This window comes from Staurois parvus, unplaced genomic scaffold, assembly GCF_062004578.1.
Source record: "Staurois parvus isolate SC_StPar_1 unplaced genomic scaffold, SC_StPar_1.0 ptg000334l, whole genome shotgun sequence".
Taxonomy (NCBI): Eukaryota; Metazoa; Chordata; class Amphibia; order Anura; family Ranidae; genus Staurois; species Staurois parvus.
In genome coordinates this window covers 6,346,015-6,368,105 of record NW_028318130.1, presented here as the reverse complement: position 1 = coordinate 6,368,105, position 22,091 = coordinate 6,346,015, and the positions used below count along the sequence as shown (strand labels likewise).

The window sequence follows — 22,091 nt, the reverse complement described above, 5'->3', positions numbered from 1 at the left end:
TAATGGGTTTAGCACTTTTTCTACAAGGTCTAATAAGGCTGCAATCACCTTAAGCATCAGGCAAAAGAAACAAATAAAAATACATTTTCATTTAAAGCCTCATTATTATCTTTGGAGAGAGACAATTCTAGAATGTGTATATCTACATGCTATCGGTATTGAATTGAAAAAAGATCATTTGGTTGTGGCTCAGGATCAAGGTTGATATTTGTAAAATTCACACTCATATCTTCTGATTATGCATGTTACAATGGCAAAAGGCTGCAGCATCTCTATTTTGTTATGTCTGATCTGAAATAGAAAAAGAAGTCTTCCACCAAGACACTGGACTTTGTTCCCTACAAAGCTTCATTCAAGGTGTATGTACATCATAAATCTAGTTTTCCAGAATGCTTCTAGAATGCCTCACTATATACAGTTTTCTTTCTTTTTTTTTTTAATCTGTTGCAAATATTTTTTACTTGGAGATCCTGCCAGCAACAGCAATTTCTGTTGCAGGCTGACAATGCTAAGCCATTTTCTCACAACGATGAGCAGGATTATCAGCTTTCCATGTGCTCTGTTACGGGTATCCATTGGACTTTTTGTAGGAGGCATGCACAAAACTCAGAGGTAGCCCAATGGTCAACCAAGAAAGCAAAATGTTATTAGACAACAAGAATCTAATGGCTTTTTGAATTATATTTTTAAAACAAAATAGTTTACAGTCATGTCTTATAGAGCTTTGTTTATTGTGTTTTGTCACAGAGACATACTACTGATAATCCAGTTTGCCCATTGGCAGAGATTTTCTAATAGCTTCCTACATAACAAGAAAATGTCTATAATTAATCTTCCTCTTTATTTTAAAGCCCCTTAGGCTTTCAGATAATAATAGTATGTTCCTGATGCCATACCAGACTGCTCAGTAAGTCATTATTATAGGTTTGCTGCATGGGTTGGAGACTGAGGTAATGCAGTTAATGAATGTGAAAATAGGAGAAAAGTAGAATGCCTGGATACAGACAGTAAACAATAATTAAAATATCTAAAATATCCAGAAAACAAAAATACACAGTATTTTCCCAAAAAAAAAAAATCAGGTAAAAATATCTCAGCACAACTATAAAAGCAAAAAGGATAAAATTAGAATGCTGGGATTTTTTGGGAAGTAATCATGCTGGATTAATGTTTCTGATTGAGGAACAGAGGTAAATTGAAACCTTTTTTTAATCATTGAACTATATTATAATAATAATTAAAGTGGTTGTAAAGGGTCAAGGATTTTTTACCTTCGTCCATTCTATGCATGAAGGTAAAAAACCCTCTGTGTGCAGCAACCCCCCATATTTATCTAAGCCCTGTCTCAATCCAGTGATATGAATGAGAGCAGCGGCTCATTGGCTGAGACAGCAGAAGGAGCCTTTGGCTCCTACTACTGTCAATCACAGCCCGTGAGCCAATTAGGAGAGAGCTAGGAGGCAGGGCCAAGCTCGCTCCATGTGTGAATGGACTTACAGAGTTGCGGCTCAAGAGTGAGCCTGCTCGGGTGCCCCAATAGAAATCTGCTTGCTCTGGGGGCACTGGGCAGGAGTTAGGGGCCAGGAGTGCTGATGGCAGACCTGAGAAGAGGAAGATCAAGGGTGCTCTGTAAAAAACCACTGCTCAGAGCAGGTAAGTATAATATATTTGTTATTAAAAATATCACTTTAAATAATTAATCAGTTTTATGATCACATTTGTCTGGATCCTAAATTGTATGATTGCCTGGTCATCACACAGATCTACATGGCAATATTCTGGTGATCCAAAAATGAGCAGTTTTTTTGAATATTCTGAAAATGAGGAGAATTAGCAAATCATTGATATTAGGTTTGCCTTTATATTTATATGCAGATCTGTGTGACCAATCAAATCATCACAATAACACAATTAAACATCCAGACAACCGTGTAATAAATTGTTGTCGTGTACCTTGCTTGTGAGCCTGATGGTAGAGGAACTTGTACTGCTCTGGGTCAAGGGCCACTGAAGGTGGAGCAGCAACCACAAAAGCATGGCAGGGTTTGAGTGCCTGGTCAGTCCTGTAGTCTGTGTAGAACAGCTGGCACTTCGCTGGCAGATGGAATAGCTGTCGGTAGGTGGATTTCGTAGCAGAGTGGGCTGGCATCAGGATGTGCAGCGGAGCAGGCTGGTAGCAGGCAGACTGGCAGTACCCAGATGTCACGGTTTGACAGGCTGATGGTAGAGCAGGCTGGCTGCAGGCAGACATCATAGTAGGACAGGCTGATAGCAGAACTGAATGACAGCAGATAGACGTTACAGCAGAACAGATAGGTAGCAGAGCAGGCTGGCTGCAGGCAGACGTCATAGCAGAACAGACAGGTAGCAGAGCAGGCTGGTGGCAGGCGGACTGGCAGTACCCAGATGTCACGGTTTGACAGGCTGATGGTAGAGCAGGCTGGCAGCAGGCAGACATCATAGTAGGACAGGCTGATAGCAGAACTGAATGACAGCAGATAGACGTTACAGCAGAACAGATAGGTAGCAGAGCAGGCTGGCTGCAGGCAGACATCATAGTAGGACAGGCTGATAGCAGAACTGAATGACAGCAGATAGACGTTACAGCAGAACAGATAGGTAGCAGAGCAGGCTGGCTGCAGGCAGACGTCATAGCAGAACAGACAGGTAGCAGAGCAGGCTGGCTGCAGGCAGACGTCACGGCAGGACAGGCTGGTAGCAGAGCAGGCTGGCTGCAGGCAGACGTCATGGCAGGACAGTCAGGTAGCAGAGAAGGCTGACTGCAGGCAGACATCACAGCAGAACAGACAGGTAGCAGAGCAGGCTGGCTGCAGGCAGACGTCACAGCAGAACAGACAGGTAGCAGAGCAGGCTGGCTGCAGGCAGATGTCACAGCAGAACAGACAGGTAGCAGAGCAGGCTGCCTGCAGGCAGACGTCATAGCAGAACAGACAGGCAGCAGAGCAGGCTGACTGCAGGCAGACGTCACGGCAGGACAGGCTGGTAGCAGAGCAGGCTGGCTGCAGGCAGACGTCACGGCAGGACAGGCTTGTAGCAGAGCAGGCTGGCTGCAGGCAGACGTCATGGCAGGACAGTCAGGTAGCAGAGCAGGCTGGCTGCAGGCAGATGTCACAGCAGAACAGACAGGTAGCAGAGCAGGCTGCCTGCAGGCAGACGTCATAGCAGAACAGACAGGCAGCAGAGCAGGCTGGCTGCAGGCAGACGTCACGGCAGGACAGGCTGGTAGCAGAGCAGGCTGGCTGCAGGCAGACGTCATGGCAGGACAGGCAGGTAGCAGAGCAGGCTGGCTGCAGGCAGACGTCATGGCAGGACAGTCAGGTAGCAGAGCAGGCTGACTGCAGGCAGACGTCACGGCAGAACAGACAGGTAGCAGAGCAGGCTGGCTGCAGGCAGACGTCACAGCAGAACAGACAGGTAGCAGAGCAGGCTGGCTGCAGGCAGACGTCACACCAGAACAGACAGGTAGCAGAGCAGGCTGGCTGCAGGCAGACGTCACGGCAGAACAGACAGGCAGCAGAGCAGGCTGGCTGCAGGCAGACGTCACGGCAGGACAGGCTGGTAGCAGAGCAGGCTGGCTGCAGGCAGACGTCACGGCAGGACAGGCTGGTAGCAGAGCAGGCTGGCTGCAGGCAGACGTCATGGCAGGACAGGCAGGTAGCAGAGCAGGTTGACTGCAGGCAGACGTCACAGCAGAACAGACAGGTAGCAGAGCAGGCTGGCTGCAGGCAGACGTCACAGCAGAACAGACAGGTAGCAGAGCAGGCTGGCTGCAGGCAGACGTCACAGCAGAACAGAGAGGTAGCAGAGCAGGCTGGCTGAGCTGGATGCAGGGTCAAACAAGCTGGGTCGGTAACAGATGGGCAGGTTAGGCATAAATGGCGGCCAAAAGAATAGTCGGATTAAAGGTCAAGGTCAGCAATGGTGGGGGCAGATCAAGCAGATACAGAAGGCAGAGGCAGAAGCAAGCCAAGGTCAATCACAGGTATCACATACGGGAACAGGCACAGGAATACCGGGGGAGCTGCAGATCAGACAGCATAGGCTAACAGAATTGCTGGGTTTAAATAGTCCCATTGGCAACAACATTAGCAGCAGTGGTCGCGGGTGCGCTCAATCACATGCGCAAACTCAGATGTGCACAATTATGCATAACAGAACGGGTACCTGCACATCTGTGCCTGCACAGCCATGTACCTTCCTGACAATTATATTATTCTTTACAGAGTGGACAAGTCTTATTAAATATGTTGTGGTGAACTGAGATGTTTGTGATGTTTTAAATCCAGGTCTATTCTCTCATCCTTTAATTTTTTTAGGCATAAACTGGTCTAAATCTTACTAGTTAATCCAACCTTGAATAACTACCTTTTTACATTCCTTATTAATATATACCCACCCTCAGTTTTCCTTTTCATAAGAACCATAGAAATTATCTTTGACTTTAATTTGATTTACTGTACAAGAGAATGATTATTGAAAATGAAAGCTGCTTCCATTTCTGAGTTCAATGAATGATAAAATATAATTTGTTTTAAAAACGTTCAAATTTAATTATCATGGCAAACTGTATAACAATACATTTATTTAATAAAGTAATGATTTCATTTCATTGTAATTTTCTAAATTTAGCATGTATTTTTAATGTCTAATTAATTTTAAAGTCTGAAAAAAATGTAATTTGCAAATAATTTGCAATGCTTAGTATCAGAAACATAATTTTATTTTTTTTTAATGGGATAAGTTCTTGAATAAATTGTACTTTTTATTTACACTAAAACTACATTTTAAATGATCACCATAGAACATAAAATAAAAAACAAAAAAGATCATTTTTACAAGACCATATTTCCAAAGAAAGCCCATAAAAAAATAATGAACAAGCCTGTAGTGGAAATTTTACAAAATGTTCACCCCTTCAACTTTAGCAGAAGCTTGAGGGGTGAAAAAATCTCCCAGCCCTTTCCAAAGTTAAAGGATAAGTTCGCCTTTTAACAAAAAATAATAAATGCACATTTTTTTTGAAGGTAATCAAAATGTACATTTACAATGTTTTGTTTTGTGAGCCTGGAAAGCATTGTGCCAGCAATTAGCAGATTGCTGGTGCCATTCAGGACTCCTGCAGACCTGTCAGTGTATTTGTGTGCTTGTACCTCATAAGGGCAAGCAGATACACACAGACAGAAAGAATCAATGAACTACCACAGCTCTCAACAGTGCCGTGGTAGTTCATTGAGAACTACAAGCTGACAGCAGCAAAGACTGTCAGAACTTCTAGTTTTCCCATTAACAGAATACTGAGAATGAATGACTCGACCATGGAGGGAGCCCCGCATGGCCATGTTTTTTCTAAATTGTGACAGTTATCGAGGGTAGAGGTTCCCCCCCTAGCTGTCACAATGGGGGATTGATAGGGGTGGTGGTCAGTCCTTTCATAACATGTTACATCATGAATAAGGGTGTAACATGTAACATGTTTACAAAAGGTGAATTTATCCTTTAAACACAAAGGGAAAGACACCTTTACAATTGGGTGTGTTGCAGTACATTTTGAATGGTGCCCTAATTCTCTGTGTTTCAATGCACTACAACACATGGTAATGTGTGTACAGGATCAGAGAAGTGAATGGGACCTTATACTTAACCACTGATTTCAGGGAGTGGACTGCTATGGTCAATAATTCCAGTGCTGGCATTCTGTATCCTAACAGAATGCAGTTGGCAGGGGCAGACTGACACCTCATGGGGCCCCCGGGCAATAGGGGGTCATGGGGCCCCTGTGTCCTTGCCCAAACTCAAAAAAGCCTATGAAAATGGTATCAGGGGTATCTCATGGGGCCCCCTACTGACCCCGGGCCCTCGGGCAGTGCCCAAGTTTCCAAATGGTCAGTCCGCCCCTGGCAGTTGGTATTTCTTTATGTTAGTGACTTCACTTCATTTTTTTCATGATGAACACTATTTAATTCTGCCATATATCTTTTATTTCAATGAAAAAACAGGTTGTTGTATATTATACTTATATCAGATTTTTTTTTGCAGGACTACCGCTTGAATATCTTTTTGCGACAGAAGTGGAATGACCCACGTCTTGCCTACAGTGAATATCCAGATGATTCTTTAGATTTAGACCCTTCTATGTTGGATTCTATATGGAAACCTGATTTATTCTTTGCAAATGAAAAAGGTGCTAACTTTCATGAAGTTACAACTGACAACAAGCTCCTAAGAATATTCAAGGATGGAAATGTTCTGTATTCCATTCGGTAAGTATCCATATTTGTCAAACAGCAACTACGCAAGTTTTACATTATTATGCAAAAGTATCAAAGATGTTAAATACTAATAATATACATGTTGCAGAATATGTAACTCTCACATACCTCCTACTTCAATTAAAAGGCAAATCAATCAATCAGTGAAGGGTCATATTTTCTTGAGTGCTTTTTCCATCAGCTTTATTGTATATGAAAGTTATGAAAAAGACCTAAGGGAAAAAATGGACATCATCACCATGGAAGAAATAATAAGAAATGATGTATGTAAATTGTATCCTTAGACTGTTGCTGAGCTGAATCACATGATATCATGCAGTGGCTACGTATTATATTATGCTATAAGTCATATTACACAGTTTCATTTAACAGCAGCATTCTATGTCATGAATATTTATGATCAGAAAATTGTGTTACAACACCCACTGATGGCATTTTATTTCACTCAGCAGAGACACATTGGGGTTGATTTAATAAGGTCAGATTGGCTGTTCACATTGCAAGGAAATTTTCTCTTAGCTTAGCGAATGTGGTAAAAATTCACTTTGCAAAGAATATCAAGTTAAGTGCAAGGAAAATTGTAAAAAAAGTTTTGTTTGCACATGAATGGATGATGAAAATAAGCAGAACTTAACCTCAATCACTAAATTAGAAAATCCCCTTTTAAAGTTCATAGCCTATTTGCTTTAACCTCCCTGGTGGTATTCCCGAGTGTAGCTCGGGGTAAACTTTCAGTACCAGAAGCGGTAACCCCCGAGCTACACACGGGAATACCTTGCAGCATTGCTCTGGGATTCCCTCCAGCACTTACCTTGTCCTGCGTTCCTACGATGTCCCCCCTGCAGCATCCCCAGCCATCTCTTCCGGCGGATGCCGGCATCTGTCTTCCGGGTTCCATTCCCTGTGATGTCCCTGTGAGGGCCGGAACCGGCGGAAGATTCAAAAATTTTAAAAGTGACATTCACTAAATACACTAAAATCTCATAGTATAACATTCCTGTATCAAACCATTTCACATACATTTTGTCCCTAGTGCTTTGTCCTGTGCCCTGCCTGCATTTTTACTGTTCTTTCTGCCTGGAAACTGAGAAACGTCCATGGCGTCCAAAAAAGCATCCCTTTAGGCCAAAAGCGGTTTTAGACCAGCTAGAGAACAGCGATAGTAAATTAGAACCACTTGCAGAATTGAGTGATAATGATTCGTGGGGGAAATTTGTCATCAGACACTGAAAATGATTCTGCGACTGAGCTCAGTGATGTGCGAACTTGGCGCTATATTTCAAATTTCAGTGTTTTTGGTTTGATTGTATTATTGAATTAAATTTATTATTATTATTATTATTATATTATTATTATTTTTTATGATTATTTATTATGTTATAATTTATGATTTCATGTTTCAAATTTTATCCGGGATGTTTACTAGACTCTTGTTCGGACAGATTTCAGTGAGTTATTCCTAAAAATTACAGGCCTACAATAAAAAAAATACATATTTCCATGCAAAAAAATGTACCGCTTTGAGCACAGAAATACTGACATGATCAGACCACTAGGGAGTTTAATAAATCAACTCCATTAGGTCACTCAGTGGGGGCAAACTATATACAGTATATTAGACAACATAATTTAATTCTCCAATACTATCAGCATCATATAATGTTGTAGTACCACTGACTCATGTCCCCCCCTCCCTCCCCAATCTTTGACAGCAGAATATTTATGGCACTGACACCCACCCCCCACACACAGTCACTGGTTGTAGGCTTAGCTGAGCGGATGCACAGCTGATAGTTGTGTATTGTATTTAGTGTACCAAAAAACTTGCAAAGCTAAAATTAAGAAATGAAGCGAACAATGAGCACTGATGCAATTACTGTGTAATGGGCAGATGGCATTCAAGGAGGCACATAGTTCAGTTCAGGGTGCAATTTTATCCTGAATCTTTCCTTTAATGCCAAGATTAAGCAAAGTGATAAGTAATGCGATTCACTGATGTTGGACACTTAACTGCCTTCTGTTTAGTAGAAGTGTAAGGAGGTATTTGTTTATTTGTTATTATCGTATAACGAAAGGGTATAAAGAACTAGAGTGAAGTAATGTTAGGGCATAGCACATAAATCTTTTAACGCTGTGGGTTTATTTGCAGTTTGGTTTTTTAACCAGGATAATCTTCTGTCAGTGAAACATACCAATACTGTAGATGTTATTTGCCATAATAACCAGGGTCTAAGCACTAGACTATGTCATCTATTTTAAAATTAAGCATTCAGCAAATATTATCATCATCATCATTATTTATTTATTAAAACAATCATGCAAGGCAACAAGGATTTATAATGCATCCCATTCAGATATTACCAAGTTTTTTGTGTGCATTTATAGTATGATTAGTGGTGTAACTTGTCCAAGGTTGGAAGGACCTAGAACTGTTGTTCAAACCATTATCTCCAGCAAGTATTCTTGTCTCATTGTCCTTGATCACTTAACTACCTCTGAGTGATAATAAGAGGGCCTTATTCCACATGCTTTCTGAGTTTAAACTAACGGAAAAATCACTTTAGTCTACCAATAATTGTACAAGAGTGTTCTAGCTGTGGTGATATTGTTTTTGTGTTGCTATTATGTTGAACATTAGGTCAATAATATTGATTAGAGTTTACAAGGTGATGCATTGTCTTTCATAAAATGCACACAAACCACCATCTGCTATAAAAAAAGAAAGTAAGATGCATGCTTGGTTTAAAACATAAATCGAGTTTAGGGTACATTGTACAAATAAATATTTTTATAAATAATTAGAATCATCCCAAATCTAATTTCAAACACTATGCCATGAAAAGATGGTCGGATGCCAGTCCATCACTCCTTCGCCTAATACAAATGCTCCAATAAATAAATAAATACACAAAGAATAATGTTCAATTACCAAAGGAAAGCTGTGGTCAGTTTAAATAACCATTAATGTGCAGAGAAATTTAAAAGAGCATGATTTTGCCTTGCATCTGCTTGGATGACTAGAGTAAACATTCTGGTTTACACCATATGTTGCCCTGTCTGCATCATAATGTTTATGTTGCCTTGCAATTGTCATACCTGAGTTATGGCTGGTCTTATCTTTACAACTGTCTCTTGCAAGCCTGGCTTAGATGTCAAAAGCTTTCTTTGATAGTCAGCCATCCTTATATTAGCTCATGATTAATTAATTAACAACCAACCACCCCCACAGATAATAGTATAAAATTAGAGAACATTTATGGGGATAGCACTTTGCTAGGGGGCACTTTGCTAGGGGGGACATTGCTGGAGTTCTTTCCTTTAGTGATTCTTTCTCTAAGTGATTCTTTATAGAAGTGATATGCACTTCATGCTCTGCACCTTAGCGATTGCATGAAGTGAACATACATTGCTAACTGCATTGAAAAGTGCCAATCAAGCAGCAGGTGACCCTTTCTCTATTCAGCATTCTTTTCTCTTGGTAGCATGCACCTTCTACCACTTCTTCTGACAATTGTATCTTCTCTCCTTAAACTCTCTCTTCTTCACCCCACACCTTATGTACATCACCCTCCCTTCTGCCCTCTCCCTATTACTGTACCCACCAACCCCTGTTAATTCTAAATCTACATGCTAAAAAAACCTCCAGGACACTGAGGCATGTCCCCTCATACAAATCACACTCCCATATTACCTCCCCTACTTCCCTCTTCCATGGTCTTTTCTGGACTCACTCCCCCAGATCCAGTGGACAGAAGAGAGGTGGAATAGGAATCCTCCTATCCACACAGAGCACCTATGAGGTACTTCACCCACCTCCCTCTCTGACACTCTCTTCTCTTCAGTCATATTGTATTCATCTATTTTCCACCTTTTCTCTAAGAATTCCTGCAATCTACCTGCCCCTTGGACAAGGATCAACATTCCTTGATGACTGGTTACCCTGCTTTCTGTCTTCTGAAATCCTCACAATCATTCTCAGTGGCGTTAACATCCCTGTTAATGCGAATACTCCTGCTACTTCTAAACTTCTTAGTCTAGCCTCCTCTATTGACATGAAGCAATGGATACAGGCTTCTACTCACTCCAATGGCAATACCCTTGACCTTGTATTCTCCTATCTTTGCACTCCATGCAACCTCTCCAACAATCCACTCCCACCCTCTGATCATCACCTTATTAGTTTAACTCTCTCCCTGTCTTCCACCTCCTCTCCCTCCAGTTACCCATAGAAACCTTCACCACCTCAACTCTTCTCTACTCTGCTATTGACCACCTCCACAACAAAATCTCACAACTGTTCTGCCCCAATTTAGCCACTTCTGTCTACAGCAGCTCACTGTCATCCTCCCTAGAAAAGCTTTCCCCCCTCACTACACACACGATCAAGCCCCAACCCCTACAACCTTGGCAAACAGATGACACCAAAAATCTCGTAGCCACACTCCTGAGCATCTGTAGCTGAAGACTAAGCCTCAGAAAGATTTCAATCTATATAAATCTACCCTCCAGAAATACTATTCCTGCCTCCTCACTGCCAAGTAGACTTTGAAGTGCCAAGTAGAATTTGTGAGGAGATCTCAGATGTGCAGATACCTCCACCACATAACACTCCATGTCCACAGGTGCAATCACTACTTCCCACATTCAACCCCACTGCTATAGATGAGGTTGCAAAACTTTTTTCTAATGCTCACCTAACCACCTGTCCCCTGGACCCTGTTCTATCCTCTGGCTCTATCCTACACTCTCTAACACACACCTTCAATCTCTCCCTCTCTTCCGGCATCTTCCCCAACTCTCTAAACCATGCACTAGTTACCCCCATATTTAAAAAGTCCACACTAGACCCCACCGGTCTTAATAACCTACGTCCCATCTCCTTACCCTGCTTTTCCTCCAAACTCCCATGGCTTTGAATACCATTTCTATGCTGATGACTCCCAAATCTATCTCTCTGCCCCTCAGCTCACTCCATCAGTCTCCACACGCATCACTAATATACTAACAGAGTTATCAGACTGGATGTCTCACCACTTCCTGAAAATCAATCTATCCAAAACTGAGCTCATAATATTTCCTCCCCTATGTGCCCCTTCCCCTGACTTCTCTGTCAAAATCAACAGCTCAATCATCAACCTGTCCCCGCATGCTAAGGTTCTAGGTGTAATCCCAGACTCTGAACTCTCCTTTCCGACCCACATCCAATGACTGTCTAGAGCTTGCTGCCTCCACCTCCAGTAACATCTACAAGATATGCCTCTTCCTAACCAATGACACCACAAACCTTTTAACTCACTCCCTGGCCATCTCCTGCCTTGATTACTGCAACTCCCCCCTCACTGGCTTACCTTTACATAGGCTAGCCCCCCCTTCAGTTCATCATGAATGCTGCTGCCAGATTCATCCACCTTACCAATCGTTCAGTGTCTGCCACCCCTCTCTGCCAATCCCTCCACTGGCTTCTGCTCACCCAACAAATAAAATTCAAGATACTTACAAACTTACAACAACTTATAAAGCCATCCAAAACTCAGCCCCCAACTACATCACTAACCTTGTTTCAAAATACTGACCAAATCATTGTCTTTGTTCCTCCCAAGACCTCCTGCTCCCTTGTCACCTCCTCCCATTCTCACCTCCAGGATTTCTCCAGACTTCCCTAAAATCCCATCTCTTCAGAGAGGCCTATCCTGCCCCCACTTAGCAACTGTACATGTATTTTCTCCATCAGCCCATCCCCCACAGTTATTACCTTTTGTATAAAGTGACCCTCCCTCTTAGATTGTAAGCTCTAATGAGCAGGGCCCTCTGATCCCTCCTGTAATAATTTGTATTGTAATTGTACCGTCTGCCCTTATGTTGTAAAGTGATGCGTACACTGTTGACTGTGCTATATAAATCCTGTATTATAATAATAATAGTTTAGCAAACCAACCCATTTGGATTTATTTAGCAAAACAGGCTGTCCACTTTACAAAGTAAATTGCACAACATAAGGGATAGATAGAGGAGGGAAGGGTTAAAACCTCTATGATGTTCTTTTTTTCTGGCTGTGTCCTACTGGGAAGATTTCCAAGGATCCCAGAAGATCCTAGAAGACTGTCCTGAAGACACAACTGGGATAAGAGGAAATCTCTTCCAAGTGAATTAAATTCCCACCTTAGAGAGTTGTCAGAGGAACAAGCATCTCCATGGGAGTATTTTCCCCTGGTTTTGCTCAGATGACAAATATTTGGATTACCCCTCAATTTCTCCTTCTGTGACAATGGTCTTCAGGAGATCACAGGGTTGACACAGACAGCCAGAAAAACATAAACGTCTATCCCTTCACCACTCTATCCAAAAAATGCCTACACATAACAAAGGTTTTCATTTTAATGTATTACATCTACTCTTACATCTCACTTAAGTTCAACAGTATTCTAAAGATGAATTACAGTAGTATTGAACTACAGAAGCCTTCCGTGAATGTACAACATAATGTAAGGGGGTGGACTGTGCAATGCAGTGTGTACAGTGTGAAGCAGTATAAAATTAGTGTCAGTGATGCACATTTTGGTATTACAAGGAGGATATTCCAAAACCTTCCTTTGTTGTGTTTTTGTGTCCTAAAGGAAGGACACACAAGAAACATTGGCAGTGCAGAAAGTAACAGCCGGATCAGAATAAATTGAACATGGAAAGTACTAGTGTGATTGGATTGTGGAATAGAAGAAAGTTGCAGTACCAGATTTTGGTGGATGGGAAAGAGGAAGCAATGAGTTCAGATTATAAGAAAGAAGGAGAAGCAGCAAGATCCAATCATGATGGAGAGAGGAAAAAACATTATTGGATCTTGGTGAAGAAGAAGAGAGAGAAGCAGGGTTGAATTTTATTGGAGGAGGAAGAAATAAGCAAGATTGGATCACGGTTGAATATGGGTTGAGATGGTATTGAAGGTTAGATAGTGGTGGAGGATCAGAGAAGAGCATGACCTATGGTATGGTGATGATGGAGGATACAATGATCAACAGGCCACAGTGGGAAATGGGCTGGCAAGAGAGAAGAGAATGACAAGTGGTACTGGGACAGGAGGTCAGGATGGCAGCTTGAAAGAGGAAAGAAAAGTAAGAGAGCACAACAATATCAGTGATAATGATAAAATGATAGAGCAAGGTGTTTTATGGAGATCACAGTGTTAAATAGTAACAATTATGTGGACACAGGGTGATAGCAGTGTGGTAAGTGCAGGGACAAAGCCGTGGAGTGTGGGTCAGTAGGGTTATAGCACTGTGGTAAGTGCAAGGATAGAGAGGAACAGTCCAGAAGAGACCACAGTCCAGGAGAGACCAAAGGGCAAAAGGACAATCTGGGTCATAGGGTTTAATTCACTTGTGGGAGAACAAAAGATAATAAGAGCAAAATCTAAGGAGTAATCAAAAGGTACTGTGAAATAAAATCTAATAAAAATTGACTCTAATGTACAACACCTATCTCTGACCACAATTTTAACACTTAACAGTGTCTTGATATACATCTGATAAAGCTTAATATTTTTTGCATTAAAATAATAAACATGTCATACTTACCTGCTCTGTACAATAGTTTTACACAGAACAGTTCTGATCCTCCTCTTCTTGGGTCCCCCGATGACGCTCCTGGCTCTTCCCCCCCGGCACACTTCTTCTGGTGGAAGAAGACAACCCTGCTAGATCTTCAGCTCGGCTGTTTGCATCTTTTCAGACACACAGCCCAGCTCGGCTTCTCCGCTGCTCCCTGCTCAAAGGTTTTGACTGAGAGCAGTAGGAGCCAACGGCTCCTGATGCTCCCAGCCTAGCTTGTGAAAGCGGGGAGAGAGGAGAAGATATGCTGCAGATGTGCACAGTGATGGATCAAGATCAAGCTCAGGTGAGTATTTGGGGGGGGATACCATTAAAACGTTTCCTACCTTAATGCAGAGAATGCATTAAGGTAAAGAAAACCTTTTACTTTAACAACCACTTTAAAGTCCTGAAGTAGCACAAATGCTGACTCTTATTTCAGCAATACTATTATCTTGCTTTAAGTTTTCTGTTTTTCTTTAGTTATTTTTATTATCTATTGTAAAATAGATACTCAATTACAAAGCCAAAGGACTAAATGTTTGAACTTTCAGTATCTTCAATGTACAAAACAGTACTAATAGAGCAAAGAAAAAGAATGACATTTCTCAGACTGCTACTATCAATACCCATAAATGGTTCATCATCTGAAATCACAGGCACTGGTAGTACTGGCTCAAATTATAGTCAGCTAAACACCTTTAAATAACCTTAGCTCAAAGGGAAGATCACTTTCACAAAGAAAACTGGTATAGGTAGTACATTACGCAAAGGCTCAAAACATAAGAGCACATATGATATTGGGATTGGAGGGGTAAACTGGGGGATTTTCCAGGCTACGCACTGGGAGAGATTTATTAAACAGGTGCACACAGAATCTGATGCAGCTGTGCATAGTAATCAATTAGCTTTTAAGTTGTATTGTCAAAATTTAATTGAACAAGCTGAAGTTAGAAGCTGATCATGCACAGCTGCACCAGTTTTGGGAAATGTCCCCCATTGTCTCTTTTCACTCTTATCCTATGCAGTTTGGCTGCGGGGGAGTTCCTGTAACTTTACAGAGTGACAGCAGGTGCAATGTGTTCTAACACACAGAACAAGATTCAGAAGCTGCATAGTAGGCAACTACGGTGCAATGGGGAGGTAAGTTACCCAAAGAAAGTGAGTGGAACTTCTTAGGGGTTCATAAAGGATTATGCAGAATGTGCTGAGGAATACACCATAGCAGTCACTCCAATGCACATAGCATGCCCATCCTACTTCCGAGCATATCAAGAACCCCAATAAAGCATTGTCCACTGAAGGCAATAGTGTAAATTTGTTAAGTGTTTAGATCTCACTTTTTATATTAGCTTTAAGGCAATCTATCTATTAAGAATTCCTTACCAGGATAAAAGGCCTAATTTTGCTACAGATTTCAGAAATTCTGTATTTGTGTATGGTCTGACTGAAGCAACAATAATCAAAACGAAAGTAAACTGAAATGAAGGCAGACATGGATTTGAACATGAATCATATAATTAAAAAAAATTAAAAGATATCTAATGGCAAAATAGAAACACATATTCGGCTTTTCAATTGATGTACATTTCCTTAGGTTTTAGCACTTTAAAAATACTGCAAGCACAGACAAATACCTGTTGATCTGCCAGATATCTAACTCTGGGCAGCACAGTGGCTAAGTGTTTTAGCACTTCTGCCTAGCAGCACTATGGTCGTTGGTTTGAATCTCAACTGTGGCGCTACCTCAGTGTAGTTTGCATGCTCTCCCTTTGCCTGCGTGGGTTTCCTCCGGTTTCCTCCCACACTCCAAAGATATGCTGGTAGGTTATTTGGTTCCTGTCTAAATTGACCCTAGTATGTGTATGTGAGAATGTGAGTTAGGGATCTTAGATTGTAAGCTCCTTGAGGGTTAGGGACTGATGTGAATGTACAATATATGTAAAGTGCGGTATAGATTGTCAGAGCTATACACTCACTGGCCACTTTATTAGGTACACCTTGCTAGTACCGGGTTGGACCCCCTTTTGCCTTCAGAACTTCCTTAACTCTTCATGGCATAGATTCAACAAGGTGTTGGAAACATTCCTCAGAGATGTTGGTCCATATTGATATGATAGCATCACGCAGTTGCTGCAGATTTGTTAGCTTCACATCCATGATGGGAATCTCCCGTTCCACCACATCCCAAAGGTGCTCTATTGGATTGAGATCTGGTGACTGTGGAGGCCATTGGAGTACAGTGAACTCATTGTCATGTTCAAGAAACCTGTTTGAGATTATCTGAGCTTTGTGACATGGCACATTATGCTGCTGGAAGTACCCATCAGAAGATGGGTACACTGTAGTCATAAAGGGATGGACATGGTCAGCAACAATACCCAGGTAGGCTGTACCATTTAAACGAAGGTCAATTGGTACAAAGGGGCCCAAAGTGTTCCAAGAAAATATCCCCCACGCCATTACACCATCACCTCCAGCCAGACTGAAGTGTTGATACAAGGCAGGATGGATCCATGTTTTCATGTTGTTTACACAAAATTCTGACCCTACCATCTGAATTTTGCAGCTGAAATTGTGACTCATCAGACTAGGTAATGGTTTCCAATCTTCTATTGTCCAATTTTGGTGAGCCTGTGCGAATTGTAGCCTCCATTTTCTGTTAGCTGACAGAAGTGGCACCCGGTGTGGTCTTCTGCTGCTGTAGCCCATCTGCTTCAAGGTTCGACGTGTTGTGCATTCAGATAATGCATACGTTGGTTGTATGAGTGGCTATTTGAATTACTGCTGCCTTTCTATCATCTTGAACCAGTCTGCCCATTCTCCTCTGACCTCTGCCATCAATAAGGCATTTTTGTCCACGCAACTGCCACTCGCTGGATATTTTCTCTTTTTTGGACCATTCTCTGTAAACCTTAGATATTAAACATAAAATTAGTGAAGCGCTTGTATCTCATGAATACAATCATGTGTCTCCAAGAAGTATAATAGTAAATCAAAGTGACCACGATATATATTAAAAATATGTGAACTCCCTCTAGTGGATAGAAAAAATATAATGTCAACCGAAATGACTATAATGGCTAAATATCACACATAAAGAACCTAAATATGTAGTGCATAAATCAGATATACTAAACAAAGTATATATACATGAAAACAGAATAATTGGCCACATACAATGGTGTCTAAATCAAACATAACTAATATATGCCATAAGTGAAAAAGACAATATCAAAGGTGAAAAAATATTCCATGCATGTGACTGTGCTTTAAGCTGGAACACACACGTGATCTCCACTTCTAAGTGCAAGTACTCTCCTTCAAATGGCAGCAATGCCTGCTCACCTCCCTTCCTCGACCCACACAGGGCCTCAAAGCAGTTACCACCTCAGTGGTGTATTCCTCTGGCAGACTCCTTAATCCTCCTCCTCTCTTATGCAACTCATAAAAAGACAAGAAAGCCTTCCATAGTGTAGTAAGTTTTAATAGGCAAAGTAAAAAGTGACAAAGTAAACCACTCACATGCTCCTTTCCATAAACAAGCGTTTTTCCCAGCCTGTGGGTAGATATGCATGCACCTGGGGGAATCCAATATGGCCACTGTGTCCGGACATACGTCACCAGGAAGTAGACAAACCGACGCGTTGCGTCACGTGCGTCGTGACTTCATCAGGGTGACTTCACCCTGATGAAGTCACGACGCACGTGATGCAACGCGTCGGTTTGTCTACTTCCTGGTGACGTATGTCCGGACACAGTGGCCATATTGGATTCCCCCAGGTGCATGCATATCTACCCACAGGCTGGGAAAAACGCTTGTTTATGGAAAGGAGCATGTGAGTGGTTTACTTTGTCACTTTTTACTTTGCCTATTAAAACTTACTACACTATGGAAGGCTTTCTTGTCTTTTTATGAGTTGCATAAGAGAGGAGGAGGATTAAGGAGTCTGCCAGAGGAATACACCACTGAGGTGGTAACTGCTTTGAGGCCCTGTGTGGGTCGAGGAAGGGAGGTGAGCAGGCATTGCTGCCATTTGAAGGAGAGTACTTGCACTTAGAAGTGGAGATCACGTGTGTGTTCCAGCTTAAAGCACAGTCACATGCATGGAATATTTTTTCACCTTTGATATTGTCTTTTTCACTTATGGCATATATTAGTTATGTTTGATTTAGACACCATTGTATGTGGCCAATTATTCTGTTTTCATGTATATATACTTTGTTTAGTATATCTGATTTATGCACTACATATTTAGGTTCTTTATGTGTGATATTTAGCCATTATAGTCATTTTGGTTGACATTATATTTTTTCTATCCACTAGAGGGAGTTCACATATTTTTAATATATATCGTGGTCACTTTGATTTACTATTATACTTTATGGAGACACATGATTGTATTCATGAGATACAAGCGCTTCACTAATTTTATGTTTATTTCTTGCACTTATTGGTATTAGTTAAAGTGACAGCAGCTGTATTGTGTCAGTTATTCCCATGAATGCAGGAGGATCCCATACCATAAACCTTAGATATTGCTGTCCCAGTAGATCAGCAGTTTTTGAAATACTCAGACCAGTCTGTCTGGTACCAACAATCATGTCATGTTCAAAGTCACTTAAATCCCCTTTCTTCCTCATTTTGATGCTTGGTTTGCACTTCAGCAAGTCATCTTCACCACGTCTAGATACCTAAATGCATTGAGTGGCTGATTAGCAATTTGTGTTAATAAGCAATTGAACATGTGTACCCAATAAAGTGGCCGGGTAGTGTATAATTACCTGTAATAAAAAAATATATCTAACGTTCTGTGCCTGTGCTGTACTGGAATCCTAAGCAGTTTTATCAGCCCTGCCTAGCGTGACAAAGCTGCTCTTTCATAGATACAGCAGTGTGAGTGAGCATTATCATGTTAAAACAGAAAGTGTGTTACTGGCATGAACACTTTGTAAAAATAAAAGGAGCAATGAGCAATGGGCTGTGCTCAGTATGTAATGTTAACTCAAAGCTCCACTGATTTCTTATACAGAGCAATGCTGTCAACATTATTATAGTTAGGGAAGGATGAAATTTTTTTTTAAAAAACTCAGAAATTTCATTTAGAGAACATCTTACTATTTTGCCAAACTGCATTGGAGTCAAAAGTTAAACTTTTTGGCTATTTTTAAGAGCGCAAAGGACTTTAAAAGCATCATTAAACCATCCTGTAACTTCTTTTGCACCAAAAGATGCCCCAACTATTTGCCTCATTAATTAATTGTTCACAAAAACAAAAGAACAGACAGCTATTATTATACAGGATTTATATAGTGACAACAGTTTGCGCAGCACTTTACAAAATGAAGGTAGACATTACAGTTACAATACAATTTGGTACAAGAGGAAACAGAGGGCCCTACTCCTTGGAGTGAATAGTAATATAAACATTTAAAATGACATAAAACAAATAGTGCACAAAAAAAGAAAAACACAAATACAAAGGACATTATTAAATAAATCAGCCTTCATTACCTTCCACCCCACCACCTCCCAAAAACATCTTGCATATAAAAGGAAAATGTATGTGCTGAGATATATGTAAAAGTAAATAAAATACCAATTTGTATTAGAGATTGGTAGAACTAAATAGTAAACTCAGATCGATCCCTTAAAGTGTTACTAAATCCACAACAATAAAGTCAGTCTGTATATGCAGTAAAGCATGCTTGTTATAGTCACTGTGGAACCTAAGGGGTTAATCCTCTGCATTGTATAAAAATGCTGTTTGATCCTGACTTCTCTGATCCTCCCCTGCTTCCAGTGTCCCCCTCTTATCTCCCTATAAGATATATTGTGTGGAGTCACTTTGAATATGCTCAGTTTGGTATGTATTGCTAGAGAGGTTATTTTTTTTCTTTGGATAGTGCATGTGGTCAGCACAGGGCCAATCAGCACTGTCCAGACAGAGGTCAGGGGTTCTGCATCCTACTAGAGCAAAATAAAAAAAAACATCATACAAGCTTTAACATGTGCTCTGCTGGACACTGATAGAAGTCACAAGACTGCTCTAATTGCTGATGAGAAAATGTATTTAGCAGTTTACATTTACTAAAATAATTGCACTTCCATGTTCTGTGTACTGTGGGAGACCAGATATAGTGAATGCAGAGTCCTGGGTTTAGTAACACTATCAGATTGTGATACCAGATAATCACACAATTTGGAGATGCTAATCTAAATTTTTAATTTTAAATTTTAGTTTATTGACTAGCATACTTTGCCACAAAAATATATATAGTGGTATTATTATTATTATTATTATTATCATCCAGGACTTATATAGTTTATAACAGTTTGCTCAGCGCTTTACAATATAAAGGGAGACAATACAGCAATGATACAGTTCAATACAAGAGGGTTAGAAGGGCCCTGCTCCTTGGAGCTTACAATCTAATTCTATATCTAATTAGACCTGCACAATCAATAACAAATTAAAATAGAATATTTTTTCTAAATCTAACTAATAGTTTGAATTTGTATTTACTGCTCAGTATTTTGCAATCGAAATGTATATTCATCTCGCTTTAACAAGAATCACCCAAGGTCATTAAGAGGACATCGCTTCAAAACTGTGTCTTTACAAATGAAATGTCAGGAGCAGCCTGTAGCTTTACAGTAACAGCGGAACATAAGCATGTCATTCAGTTTGTCCTTTAGTATCACTAGCAATATTGCAAATCTACTGGAAGCAGACCTTAAATGTAGATGTTGAAGTAATACAGACTAATAGCAAGTGTACAAATATTTAGTGAAAATGTCAGAACTACGTATATCTATAAAGAATATTGAAAACAATCTGTAAGCACTTTTGATGTGCTTATGGATAATGGTGACAGTTCTGCTTCAAGTATATGTTGATTTAATAAAAAGAAAGTAATTTTTACTTACATCGAGCACATATTTTACTTATTTTTGCAGAGCAAAACAGGTTCACTTTAATGCTGGTCCTATCAGCTGCTTTTACTTACTTTCCCTTTCTCTGTATTTGCCCAGTCCTTACAAGTCCTTACAGTCCTTACTGTCATGTGACAGTTCTGGTGTTTGGCCACTGGACACTTATGCACTTAAGACAGTCACATGGTGAGCAGGGAGAGAGTATATAGCTCTGTGTAAAGCCAGCATAAATGGTTGAAATATCTGCTGGCTCATCAGGAACCGGCCAAGATTCAGGCCATCCACGGACAGGCTGATTGTACTCAATTCCATTGCAGTGCAACTTGGGAACAACCAGCCTGTTGGATTTTTCATACGATTATCGCCAGCGTTCTCCCGGCAGGGATGGTTCCCCCCACTGGGAGAACACAATAGTTCCATCGGAGGAAGTCCCCCATCAACCATGGGTAAATCGCATCATCTATGAGTGGCTTAAGATTCAAAATATAATGTGGAACTTAATTATGGCTTTCTTTATTTATTCTCAGCAGCCACAAGGAGGTGAAAGAAAACAAAGTTAGGTATATGCAGCTGAGGAAGGCAGCATTAAAATGAACCCCTTGCTTTAGTTCACTAGATGTGTTGACTCCCCTAACATACATTTCCTCACCACAAATAAATCAGATTTGCTGGAAATCCAGAGTTTGTTAAATTGACTCATCCCTAACTATTATCTTTATTTCTCTTGTACTGTACAATGTGACCGTTAAAAATAACTATCCAAGATTTTCTCATCTATATTTCATTGGCCATTTCATGTTGTAGAATTCAATTACCTTCCCGGTAAAGCATATTCATTACAGGTATTTTATCAGATTTTTGCATATTGCTGTGAGGTCTTTTTAGATAATCTACAAAGCACTGGGAACTCTTTATCGTGGATTAAATGTTTGTATTATACTGCATGCTCATCATTTAAAATGACTTTGTGACTTTAAAAAAAGGCTGCTAATAAGTATAAATTATACAGTCCTGCAGCAGCCTGCAGTCCCTATAGCTATGCCCAAGTACTGGGCAGTTTTAATAAGGCAAACATCTGACACTTCCTTGCCCAGCAAATGCTTTTTTATCATAGTAATGTACCAAAAAGAAAGTGTGGAAGTTGGGAAACAATGTCCAATCTGTGATGCTATCAGAATGGCCCAAGTGTCTGTTACATGCATTTCTGTGTTGGTATACAGTAAGTGACAGTGAATCGCTTTTGGGATTTGAGACCCAGTGTTAATTTCCAGCCTTTCCTAATAC

General features: G+C 40.7%; 1 protein-coding gene across 1 annotated transcript in view; it reads left to right on the top strand.

The window, feature by feature from the left end:
• The window catches only part of GLRA3 (glycine receptor alpha 3), a 301,687-nt gene that overhangs the window by 206,205 nt on the left and 73,391 nt on the right, over positions 1-22,091 (top strand). Inside the window, exon 4 of the mRNA XM_089684044.1 lies at positions 6,058-6,281. Coding sequence (XP_089540170.1) covers positions 6,058-6,281 — 224 coding nt within the window. The remainder of the gene's footprint in view (positions 1-6,057; positions 6,282-22,091) is intronic.